Source organism: Panthera pardus, unplaced genomic scaffold (assembly GCF_024362965.1).
Source record: "Panthera pardus isolate Hobbes unplaced genomic scaffold, ASM2436296v1 HiC_scaffold_18, whole genome shotgun sequence".
NCBI lineage: Eukaryota > Metazoa > Chordata > Mammalia > Carnivora > Felidae > Panthera > Panthera pardus.
The window spans coordinates 10,391,038-10,403,826 of record NW_026526743.1 but is presented as its reverse complement, the minus strand read 5'-3'; the positions used below and the strand labels follow the sequence as shown (position 1 = coordinate 10,403,826).

General features: G+C 48.0%; 1 protein-coding gene and 1 long non-coding RNA gene across 4 annotated transcripts in view; one reads left to right on the top strand and one right to left on the bottom strand.

Moving 5' to 3' along the window:
* The window catches only part of ZNF470 (zinc finger protein 470), a 47,126-nt gene extending 40,528 nt beyond the window's left edge, over nucleotides 1–6,598 (bottom strand). For 2 of the 3 annotated variants that reach the window (XM_019439125.2, XM_019439127.2), the window contains exons 1-2: nucleotides 5,988–6,598; nucleotides 5,389–5,480 (exon numbers count right to left, since the gene is read on the bottom strand). In XM_019439125.2, coding sequence (XP_019294670.1) covers nucleotides 5,389–5,480; nucleotides 5,988–6,207 — 312 coding nt within the window. In that variant the 5' untranslated portion in view covers nucleotides 6,208–6,598. Of the gene's footprint in view, nucleotides 1–5,254; nucleotides 5,309–5,388; nucleotides 5,481–5,987 lie in introns of those variants that run through there. The other variant, XM_019439126.2, reaches the window with a different exon arrangement.
* Nucleotides 6,599–6,607: 9 nt separating this feature from the next.
* Nucleotides 6,608–7,909, top strand: LOC128778064 (uncharacterized). The gene is made up of 2 exons (XR_008423451.1): nucleotides 6,608–6,944; nucleotides 7,111–7,909. It is a non-coding gene; the product is annotated as an uncharacterized LOC128778064 (long non-coding RNA).
* Nucleotides 7,910–12,789: the final 4,880 nt, after the last annotated feature.

Below are 12,789 nucleotides of genomic sequence, written 5' to 3'. Positions count from 1 at the left end.
TGTCCCCCCAGAATCCACACACTGGAATCCTAACAGCCAGTGTGATGGCATCTGGAGGTGGGGCCTTTTGGGGGTGCTTTGGTCATGAGGGGGAACCCTCTCAAATGGGCTGCGTGTCCTTATAAAAGAGACCCTAGAGGGCTCCAGAGCCCCCCATGTGAGGACACAGAGAGAAGGCGCCAGCGACAGAACAGGAAGCGGGTCCACATCAGGCACCACCTACAACCTGCCAACAGCGCCATCTTGGCTCTTCCCAGCCTCCAGAACGTGAGAAATGAATGTGTGCTGTATAGAAGCCGCCCGCTCTGTGGTGATCTGTGAGCGCAGCCCAGAGTAAGAGAGCCAACAAAGGTCTTTTACTGTAAACAGCAACAATTATCGCTCACAACACTTGTAATAGTCCAGACACAACTCTGAACTTACTCAACCCCCACAACCCTGAGGGTTGGTACTATCACCATTCCCCTTTTACAGATGAGGAACAGAGAGCTCTAACTTGCCCAAGATCGTGGAGTCAACTGCAGAGCCAAGATCTGGAACCCAGCAGTCTGGCTCCATAGTCCACACCCTTAACCTCGACATCAGGGATCAGCAAAGTCTTTCTGTAAAGGGCCAGAGAGCAAACATCTTAGGCCAGACAGCTTCTGTCACGACTCAACTCTGCTCTTGCGGCACGAAAGGTGCCACAGACGATACCTAAACCACAGTGCTATGCTGCGAGGAGGTTTTGTTTATGGGCACCAGAACGTAAACTTCTATAATTTCCACATGTTATGACATACTGTTTGTCATTTTTTTTCAATCACTGCAAAATGGGAAGACCATTTGTAGCTCACAAGCTATACAAAAAGAGGTGGCGGGCCGGATTAGGCCAGTTTGCCAACTCCCGTCCGATGGTTACATTAACGCACATCATCTAAGGCGCTGGTGTGTACGTTTCTAAACCACCGTGACACGAGGGTGCTGAGAGCTAACACTTCCTGAGATCTTGCCAAGTGTCAGGCACCTTTACTCTGTTCTAGGCACTGTATCTATACTAACTTAGTTAACCCTTACAAGAACCATACTAGGCTGGCGCCATGATCATTCCCTTTTTTTTTTTTTTTTAATTTTTTTTTAACATTTATTTATTTTTGAGAGACAAGAGAGAGAGCGCAAGCAGGGGAGGGGCAGAGAGAGGGAGACACAGAATCCGAAGCAGGCTCCAGGCTCTGAGCGGTCAGCACAGAGCCCGACGCAGGGCTCGAACTCACGGACCGCGAGATCATGACCTGAGCCGAAGTCGGACGCTTAACCGACTGAGCCACCCAGGCGCCCCAGATCATTCCCTTTTTTTACAGACGAAGAAAACGTGGTCGATTAAGGTGCCTTAAGGTCACACAGCGATCCAGTGTTAGAGCTAGCTTCCGAACCCAGGCAGCCTGGCTCCACGGTCCAAATCACACTATCACGCCTCTATTAAAAGGTTCCACGGTGACATCAGCCATAATGCTGATGACAGCGAAACAGGATCCACAAGGCAATACGGCTCTCAGATAAAACAAATTTTCTTCAACTCACGTCCGGGTCAACCCACTTCATTCAAGGGGACACAGCACTCTCTCAAGTGTGGGGGTCATGTTCTTACTCCCGTTGTTAGCGTGCAGACTTCCAAAAGGGTTTTGACATGTCACGCTAACCATAGAGAAAACATCAAGATACACCTGATACAAGAATCGGACCCGGTGGTCTGACTCTTAATAAAGACGGGACAGGGATTAAAACAAACAGAAAACAAAAGCGATGCTATCCTTACACAAAAATACTTTGTATTAATACGCTATAGGAAAAAATGAACATAAATATTCTATAAGAAAAAATGCATTCAAGAGGGGTTTTTTTTTTGGTACCATTCAATTAATTTTTAAGGTACATGAATGAAAAACTGGTCATTTTGGCGGGGAGTGGTGAAGTCTACTCCCCCCCGCCCCCAAACCATAACAGAAATTCTAGTTTTTGAGGCTCTGCTGCTGTTCCATCCAAATACAGCTGCTGAAGTATTCCAATTTCGTGTAACAAACTTTAATCCACAAAGTAAGAAAAAGTTTTAGGAATGTATTCATAGGAAATACTCAGGGATGAAGTGCATTCTCAGGTATAAAAGTTATTATCATGCTACATTAAACAGCAAAACATCGGCTACAAGAGAAATTTAAGACTTATTCACACCCCCCCCCCCCCCCACCAAATATTTTCTGAATCCAGCACTGGGGTGAAACTGCCCACAATCGCTGTCTGTGTCATATGTACTCAGAGCAGAAAACCAGATGTATTAAGTAAATATATAGTGCGTTCAAATGTGCTAAGAATTAAAAAAATAAAAAGAGTAAAGGAGGGGGCGCCCGGGTGGCTCAGTCAGTTAAGCATCCGACTTCGGCTCAGGTCATGTCTCACGGTTCGTGAGTTCGAGCCCCGCGTTGGGCTCTGGGCTGATGGCTCAGAGCCTGGAGCCTGCTTCCGATTCTGTGTCTCCCTCTCTCTCTGCCCTTCCCCTGTTCATGCTCTGTCTCTCTCTGTCTCAAAAATAAATAAAAACATTAAAAAAAAAATTTAAAAAAAAAAAAGAGTAAAGCGGAGAAGAAGGTGTGGGGAATTTGGGTGGGAAGCTCTGGAACTGTCGACAGAGGGATCAGGAAAACGAGAAGGCAATTTTTGAGGAAGCAAAGTGTGATGAAGGACAGTAAATGTCAGAGGCCCAGGGGTGCCTGGTGGCTCAGTCAGTTAAACATCTGACTTCGGCTCAGGTCATGATCTCACAGGTCATGAGTTCGAGCCCCACGTTGGGCTCTGTGCTGACGGCTTGGAGCCTGGAGCCTGCTTCAGATTCTGTGTCTCCCTCTGTCTCTGCCCCTCCCCTGACCGCTCTCTCTCAAAAATAAATACTTTAAACAAAAACAAAAAAAAAAGTCAGAGGTCCAAAAGTCAGAGGCAAAGTCATGCAGGGCCCCGTCAGTACGTTAAGGATCTGGCCTTCATTCAGGGAAGCCACCGGAGGGTTCTGAGCACGGAGTGACACAGCAGTTGGGACACACACACACACACACACACACACACACTCCCTGGTTGCTACACTGGGATACACTGCAGGAACACATGTGGGAGATGTCACAGAAGCAGAGTCAAGGGGCCAACAGTAAAATAACCACTGAGGCTGTGATGGGGGCAGTGGGCATAATGATAATCATCAGATTCTGAATACAATGTGAAAACCTCAGGTTTGAATACAATGTGAATGTGAAAACTGCACTGACAGGGCTTGCCACAAGCCAAACATGGGAGGCAGAGAAAGAGAGGAGATAAGAATCACCCCTGAGTAACTGGGAGCATGAAACTGCCACTGGTCTGAGACAGAGACAACGGTGGGAGCAGCCAGTTTGGGGGAAATCTCAGAATTCGGGTCTGAATGTCCTGGGTCTGAGTTTTCCGTTGGACATTCAAGAGGAAGAGTCAGGTTGGATACACAGGCCTGGAGCTCAGAGGAGAGGCTGGAGCTGGAAAGGCAAATATGGGAGAAGCCTGCCCGTGGCTGGTTTTTACAGATGAGAACTGACCTCCTCAGTAGAAGGTGTGCAGGTGGACTAGGAGAGCCAAGAACACAGTCCCAAGGCATGCCGACAGGTGTAGGTCAGGGAGATGGGGAGGAACCAGCAGTGAGAACAGAGCGGTCAGGGAGGTGGGAGGAAAGCCAGATGTTGTGCCCCACAAGCCAAGGGAAAACCGGGTCCCACCAGAGAGCAAGGGATGAGCTATCTCACAGGTTGGCAGCCAACTGCTTTTGTAAATAAAGTTTTATTGGAACGCAACCCGGCCCATTAATTTACATCTCACCTGTGGCTGCCTCAGATGAGTGGAGTGGAGCTCTAGAAGGCAGAGCTCTAGAAGGCAGAGAGGAACAGCTACAGCAGTTACCATAAAACCTAAAATATTTACTACCTAGCCTTTTACACTGAAAGTTTGCCAATTGCTAAGCTACTTCAAAAGCCAATGATAATCAAAAAAGACTGAGGACGGGGGCACCTGGGTGTCAGTCGGTTGAGCGTCTGACTCTTGATTATGGTTCAGGTCATGATCTCACAGTTTGTGGGATCAAGCCCTGCTACGGTGCAGAGCCTGCTTGGAATTCTCTCTCCCATTCTCTCTGCCCCTCCCCTGCTCACGCTCTGTCTCTCTCCAAAAAACAAACATTAGGTTGGGGCGCCTGGGTGGCTCAGTCGGTTGAGCATCCGACTTCGGCTCAGGTCACGATCTCGCGGTCCGTGAGTTCGAGCCCCGCGTCAGGCTCTGGGCTGATGGCTCAGAGCCTGGAGCCTGCTTCCGATTCTGTGTCTCCCTCTCTCTCTGCCCCTCCCCCGTTCATGCTCTGTCTCTCTCTGTCTCAAAAATAAATAAACGTTAAAAAAAAAAATTAAAAAAAAAAACAAAAACATAGGGGAGGGTGGGTGATGGGTATTGAGGAGGGCACCTTTTGGGATGAGCACTGGGTGTTGTATGGAAACCAATTTGACAATAAATTTCATATATTGAAAAAAATAAAAAACAAACATTAAAAAAAATTTTTTTTTAAAAGACGGTAACTGGGCACTGCATTTGGTAATATGGAGATCACTGGTAACTTGCTTAGAAGCAGCTTGGGCGGGACGACTAGAACCCAGTGCATGTATGTATGAGCTGGCTCTCTTATTTGTGAGACACAGATGACAGACACAAACAAAACTATCTGTTACCATTTTAAGAAACCACACAATCAAGTGAGAAAAAGACAGCCTTACATAATGCGCTGGTGCTGCCCTTCCCTCTCCCTTCAAACTCTGGCTCAAAACATCACCTCCTTTCCCGACCCCCCACACCCTCCCCTTGGGCAGGTAGGAGCCAACAGCTCCTCCAGGCGGCTCTCACCTGCACCTCACCTGCACTTGAGGACCTTGTTTGCTTCCAGAACTTTCCACAGGTTGTAAGCTCTTGGAGAGCAGGGACCGGGGCTTAGCCATCTGTTTCTCCAGGGACTGGCACAGAGCTGATACCAAACAAACCAGGTTCGGCACAAGCTACTGTCCTGCTTGCCCCAAGGAGCACCTCTGGGCTCCATCAGGGTCCCTCGGAGAGAAGCGGCCCAGCGAGGGGCTGAGTCACTTCACCAGTGAAGAATGAACACTAAATGGGATGCAGAGAAAGCAGGGTGGGAGGCCCTGGGCCACCCCTGCAGCCCACCACTCACCAGAATGTGAGGAAATGGGAACCAGCTCCCAGGGCAGGCATCTTAAACTGAAAACTTGTAAAAGAAAATAAACGTTATTAAGTCCTGAAAAGCAGGACTGCATTTCCGAGAGGAGGGAGGAAATGCCAACTCACCCGAGACAAGGCTTTCAGCTCAGGTCCTGTCCCCGCGGCCTCCTGCTTCTGCCTCCTGTCCTGGAGAAGCGCAGGGCCTCTGGAAGGCAGAGCTGGGGGAACAGAAGGGAGTAGCCAGAGGCCAAGTCTACACCGCGCCCCTGACCACCGGCGTGGAATCGGTCCCTTCCTGCTGAGTCTTAAACCACAGCCATCAATCAATCGGAAAGGGCTTCAACAAGTGCAGAATCGAACGCTGGGGCACGAACAGGACAGCACTAATTTGGAAGGGGGTGATCTGCCTACTACTACTACTCTCCCCGGGGGCTGCCACGGAGCGGAGAGGGGTTCCCCTCTCTGGGAGCATGAACTGCGGAAGTGTCCGGCTAGGCTGACCCGGGGCAAGTCAAGGTCCTTCCCTGCACCGCTGTTTGATGCTCGGACTCAGGGTAAACTTCCAACCCGGTGGGTTCCTCCGACCTACCAGCCTAGAGCCTAGGGACAACCACTCACCCGCATTCGGGGCCCAGAAGCCCCTGGCCCCACGACCTCGCCCTCCCCGCCCTCTGAGGGGGATCGCTAGTCCCCGTCCATCAGGCCCGACCACCTGTCACCCTCACCTCGGTTCTCAGGCCCCGTCGTCACCGCTCCTCGCTGGCTCTTGGACGGGAGCCCATTCCTCCCGCGCGGCCTTCCCCGGGCTGGACGGACGAAGGCAGTCGGGGTCCCCGCAGTCCGGCCCCGGCCCGCCCCGGGCTTTGTGCTGGGGGCGCCTCGCCGCGGCGGGGACTCCTGCCCGCGGGACCCCGCGCTCCTACCCGTGCCCGCCTCCCCCTGCATGTCTGCGCGGCGCGCGCGCTCGCTCCCCCTCCCGCCCCGGGCACGCCCGGCGTCCAGCCGGCCCCGCCCCGCCCCGCGCCCACCCCGGCCGCCGAGACCCCGACACCGCCGGGCCGCACCAACCCGGGCCGCGGGCCGCTGCCGGAAGTGGGCGTGTGCAGCCACCGCAAAGCGTCCTGGGAAGTGTAGTCCCGGCCAGCGCCGCGGCGGGACTGAGCGGAGCGCAGGCTGCAAGGCTGGGGCCCTCCCTGGGCCTACACAGCGTCCGTCAACCCTTCTCCGGGCCGGCCGCTTCCGGCTTTTCCGGATCGCGGCCCCCCGGTGGTTATGGATGCCCGACCCGGGCCTGGCCGGAAGTGCAGGCCTCCCGGGGGACTGACAGCGCCCGACGGGCTTCTGGGAGATAGCGCTGGGTTCGGAGCGCGCAGGCGCAGTTCCCGGGCGGGGGCGGGGCTGAAGGCGAGGGGCGGGGCCGCAGGGGGACGCTAGGGCGGGGCAGGTGGCGCGGTCCGCGGGTGGGCGTCCCGACGGTGTCCCCGCCGACGAGATGCAGCCAAGGGCCGCGCTGGGCTTTGCCGGTGTCCAGAGCGTGATCCTGGTGGGGGCGTGTGAGTGCCGCGTGCCCTCGCGTCCGATACACTTCGCACCTTCGACCTCAGATGGGTCCCCTTGTCCCTGGACAGTCGGGTCGGCCCCCGGCCCCCACCCCGTCCTCCAGGTGCTACGTGCCTGCTTTGGTGGGTCCTGCACCTGAATGGTCTTCCCACAAACTCTCGTCGGGGCTGGTTCCCTTCTGTCACTCTCTCAGAGGGCTGCCCAAACTCGCAGTCACAGACGCCACCCACCTGGTGACCTTCATGATTATCTGAGTTAACTGATGTTTTTTATTCATTTACTGTTTAGGGCCAGTCCGGAGCTTTCTGGATCCCTGGAGCTGAGCGCCTTGTTCCGCTTGGTGAATAACCTCACTTAACAACAGTGCGGGCATAATGCGTTACTACACCCACCATCGCAGAATCGAGGCTGCATGCGGTTACATTTATGTGACATTTTGTAATGTCACTTAAGACAGAAAAGAGCAGTGGGTGCTGGGGGCAGGAGAAGGAGGAGACTCACTACAAAAGGCACAGGGAACTTGTGGGTCTTCTGTATCTTGGTGGTAGTAGTTATGATATGGGAAACAAAAGGCAAAAGAAAAAATTAAATGTCCTTACTGTCTACAGCCCATTGGCAAGTCCTTGAAACAGGTGGACTGACCTTCCTCTAAGAGCTCAGCTGCCTTGATGATGACGCTTTGCTAGGGGGAAAGGGCAATCTTAGCTTAAGGTTATCCTGACCCTCCAGGATCCTGTGAGTCTACTTTAACATATAAAAATTTTTTGAAACTTCATTTATCTCTCCCCCCACCCCAAGATATATGTTGGCAATCATCCTCCAAGCTTATGGCCCCCAGATATACATCTGAAGAGTCGCATGACTGAGGTTTTACTAAACAGTAGTAAATGACCTTTTCCTAACAGTAGCTAGCCCCCTCATGATCCTAGAAACCTTGCTTCCAAAATTCCTTAGAGACTTACGCTATCCCTAACCCTCTCCCAACCTGAAGGTATATAATCAGTCATCCGTCACAACCCCAGTGCAGCTCTTTCTTCCCGTGGGTCCTGTCCCTGCACCTTAATAAAAAGCACCTTTTTGGACCAAAGATGTCTCAAGAATTTTTTTTTTTTTTTTTTTTTTTTTTTTTGAGAGAGACAGAAGCATGAGCAGGGTAGGGGCAGAGAGAGAGGGAGACACAGAATCCCAAGACAAGCTCCAGGCTGTTAGCTGTCAGCACAGAGCCCGACGTGGGGCTCAAGCTCACGAACTGTGAGATCATGACCTGAGCCAAAGTCAGACACTTGACTGACTAAGCCACCCAGGCGTCCCTCAAGAATTCTTTCTGAACCGTCGGCTCCCAACCCCAACGCTTCAAACCACATCAGTTACACAATTGTATGAATTTGGCAAAATTAGAATTCTAGGCCTAAAGTATGTTTAACTGTACCAGCTTTTAAAGACTCATGAAATTTTACACATAACATCTGTGTGTAAATGTTTCCTCATTAAAAATAAAGTTGTAAAGCCCTCATTGACATAATGGAACTGAGTTTAAACCACTTTAATTTTTTTTTAACGTTTATTTATTTTTGAGAGAGAACATGAGCAGGGGGATAGCAGAGAGAGAAGGAGACACAGAATCCGAAGCAGGCTCCAGGCTCCGAGCTGTCAGCACAGAGCCTGACGCGGGGCTTGAACTCACAGACCGCAAGATCATGACCTGAGCGGAAGTCAGGCACTTAACTGACTGAGCCACCCAGGCTCCTAAACCACTTTAATTAAAACACTTTCTTTGAATTGATAAAATGGCACTGGTTGGGGAGGGAGCTTAATTATGAACCAGCAAATAGAAAACCATGGGTAGAGAATATAACCTGTCCTTCTTTCTGGAACTGGCCTTGGGGTAATTATTGGTGTCTAGGACTTCTTTATGTACTGCACGTTTCTCCTAAGCTTGACCTACATCTCAGTCAGGGTTCTTTGCCTGGGTTCCGGGGATAGTGTGACCCAAACAATCAATGGCCTGGGTGGTATTACAGGTGTCTTCGGTTTCTGTTTACCAGTTACCATTGTGCATGACAACTCAAGGGTGTGGACTGTCCATAACCTTCCCAAGCCCCATTATTCAGCATCAACTCTATTCTTGTCTGTCAGGGTCAGCTACTGTGGCTTTTTTATCCCTCCAGTGGCATGGGACATATGGAACAGAGAACATTCGACCATTGTTATTCCTGATTGGAAGACTTCCTCCAGGATTAAAACCTTTACACAAGCATAAGTCAGAATTGAGAAACTAACAATTCTGAACATGGGACATTATACCCAGACGTGCCAGATAGTACAAGGAAATGCCCTAACCATAATGTCTTTCCAATAACTATTGTAAAACCTTCCCCCTTTTTAATAAAAAGTTTTAATGTTTATTTGAGAGAGAGAGGGAGAGCAGGGGAGGGGAAGAGATGGGTGAGGGGGAGAGAGAGAGAGAGACTGGGAGAATCCCAAGCAGGCTCCATGCTGTCAGCAGAGAGCCCTAAGTGGGGCTCAAACTCACAAAACTTGAGATCATGACCTCAGCTGAAAGCAAGAGTCGGATGCTTAACTGACGGAGCCACCCAGGCACCCCATCCCTTTTTAACTTTATAAAACCATTATATTTTTCCTTTCTTTCCTGCTTTTTTTTTTTTTTTAAGTCTCTCCTAATGGCAGAAGCTTTAAGTGACCAGGTGGCATTCAGCTTCTGGTTTAATGATACCATTATTACCTCCCCTCACAGAAGGATTCCTCTACTTGGTGCTAAAACAAACCTCCCTAACACTAGAACCCAGAAATTTGAGAGAGACAGAGAGAGAGACAGAGAGACAGAGAGACAGATACAGAGAGAGAGAGAGACAGAATCTTAAGAAAACTCCATGCTCAGCACAGAGCCAGACTCAGGGCTTGATCCTGTGACCCCTGGATCATGACCTGAGCTGAAATCAAGAGTCAGACACTCAACCGAGGTGCCCCAAAACATTTTTATGTTGAACCTGAGTGACTAACATTTTCTATTACCTTTTAAAGTTGACAAGCCTTGGGGAGCCTGGGTGGCTCAGTCGGTTAAGCGTCCGACTTCGGCTCAGGTTATGATCTCGTGGTTTGTGAGTTCGAGCCCCGCATTGGGCTCTGTGCTGACAGCTCGGAGCCTGGAGCCTGCTTCGGATTCCGTGTCTCCCTCTCCCTCTGTGCCTCCCCTGCTCACGCTCTCTCTCAATAATACATAAACGTTAAAAAAACAAATTTAAAGTTGACAAGCCTTGATTTATAGTGTATGCTATTAAGTACTCCCATCATACAGGAGTTAAAGTTACCAGCATGTTGTCACTGAATGCAGAGTTGGAGAGAGAGGCACAGCAGCAACTATTATATGGTGTGTCCCCCCTACAAATGTGAGTCATAAATAAAATATGTAAATAAATGCTCAAAACTATTTGCAAACTATTGTGTTTTTATTATAATCTGTCCATTTTAGTATAAATTTATACTATAACCCATAAACATACATATACAATATATACATGTTATATATTACCTAATACAAACGTGTATTTATATGTATATATTTCTACACACCCACACATATAAACACACAAACATATACACCTTTTAACAACCAGTTCACAAAATGTCTAAACATATAACAATTAACTGTTGCAAGCCAGAATGAGCCTGTCCAAGCACACCACTGAATCAACCACTTTGCCTCTGGTGAGTTGCTGCTGGGGCTCAGGATCCCTGGGCTGCTCCACTTGCTAGAGATGAGAAATCCCTCGGGGCACCTGGGTGGCTCAGTCGGTTAAGCATCCGACTTCAGCTCAGGACATGATCTCGCAGTTTGTGGGTTCAAGCCCCGTGTCAGGCTCTGTGCTGACAAATTAGAGCCTGGAACTTGCTTCAGATTCTGTGTCTCCCTCTTTCTCTCTGACCGCCCCCCTCAAAAATAAACAAACATTAAAAAAAAAAAAAAAAGAAATCCCTTTCTAAGAGCATCCCCCCTTCCCAGGATGCCAGACATCTTAAGGACAGTGAGTAAAGAAATAGTGATGCTTTCCTCCTGCATCAAGGAAAGGCATTTTGGCCCTGTCTCAGGGAGCCTAATGACAAGGTAAGTGAGAAACTCAGACATGAGAAAGCAAATTCAGCATCCCAAATTTTCCAGTTCCTTCCTGTTTATCAGGCAAGATCATTTCTTGGCTTTAAATATAATTTAGTTTTGGTCAGGATTTAATAGATTTGCATTTATGTACACAGAAAATTAAGAGAAAAACACTAAACTGCACAAATTAGCACATCAAATATGCAATACCCGACGTACCTACCCATAAACACAACGCAGTTCAAAATTTTGTTCCAACGTCTGAGGTCAAGTACTATGAAAACCTATTTTTGCAAACATCTTGTAGATTCTGATAATAAACGTTGATACTTTCGGGAGTCTTTCAACCCTTCTCTAACCTCTTTTCTTCTATATATCTCTAGGCCACTTTAGAATCAGATTTTTTTGTTTGTTTCTTTTTAAAATCAATGAAGCCACAGTGTTGGTGAGCTAAAAGGGAAACAGGTCAGGCTTCATCCACAGGGATCTCAGGCAAAGGGTAATGAGTTGGTAGGGTTCCTTAAGGTTTCTTAGGGGGTTAAGAGTTTTAAAACCCCCAAATTCTCCCACAAATCATCATTCTAATAACCAGTATACCAACTGTCCCTCACGAATGCCAAACATTTTCCTTAGGAAATCTGACAAAATTGTTAATTCACTTGGCGTTACAGCTCATTCTTTGATATTTAGCAATCACAGCCAGAGTGCTACAAGGAAGGCTTTCAAGTCTATTGCAAAAATGGCTGGTGTTCTAGTCCATGCCTTAAAGCAAAAATTTTAAGTCATTATTTCTTTTGCTTTATCTTCTCCAATTCCATTATGCATGAGCCTCATCCAAACCCCTTGAACTGGCACTTTTTGTCCTTTTGATTGGTCTAAAAATAATCTTGACACAGCTGACGAGCTGTCTTACTGTTGCTGTCAAGGCATGCTTCTTGCATAGCACAAAATACGAATAGGGGCCTTCTAATCCTTCGCTCCATTTCATCCGATAACCAAACTTTCATAATAACCCACATTTTCTGAGGATGTTTTGCCTGAAACCCACTCAAGGACACCAACTTCTGTATTGGTTAGGTTTCTTTGGTTGACAGCAAAAGAACTGAATATAATTTTAAAGTGAAAGCAAGATTACTAGTGGCAAACAATGTGGAAAGAACATGAAGCACGTCCTGCTCTAGTCATCAGAGAGGCAGGAACACAAGTTGTGGCCAAAGGATGACTCATTTTCCACTGTGTCCTGGGTCCCAAAGCGAGTTTCTGATTGGATTAAAAACTAGGTACAAATGGCAACACAAACGAAACCTCACTTAATGACATCAGAGGAAAAGTCTACATGTATTTCTGTGGGTGTGGCTTCAATTTGTATTGCAGACAAAAGTATCTGATATGTATGTTTTTTCATGATTTTAACTTTATAAATTTTAGGTATTTGTAACCATGCAATCATATTATAGTTATGAAAATCACACCCTCAATTAGTAAATTATAAGAGGTCTTTCTGTATGAAAATCTACCCCATTCTTTTCAGTAACTATATAACCTACTGAATTTTCTATAAATTAAGTGATTAGGTAACTAGTTTACTAGTGCTGGACATTTAAGCTGCTCCAAATTTCTTGCAATTCTATAATTAATGTGCATATGCATCTGTATTTCTGCACTTGTGCTTTTCAAGAAAATAAATTCCTAGATTTAGAAATGCAGCAGGGATTAGTCAACATTTAAAATGCTGACGGGTAACAAATTAGCTCTGAAGATAGCTTTTAATCAATTTATTTTCCCAATACATAAAAATATATTCTTCACATCTGCAACAGTACTGGATATTATCCATAAAATCGGGGCTGGTT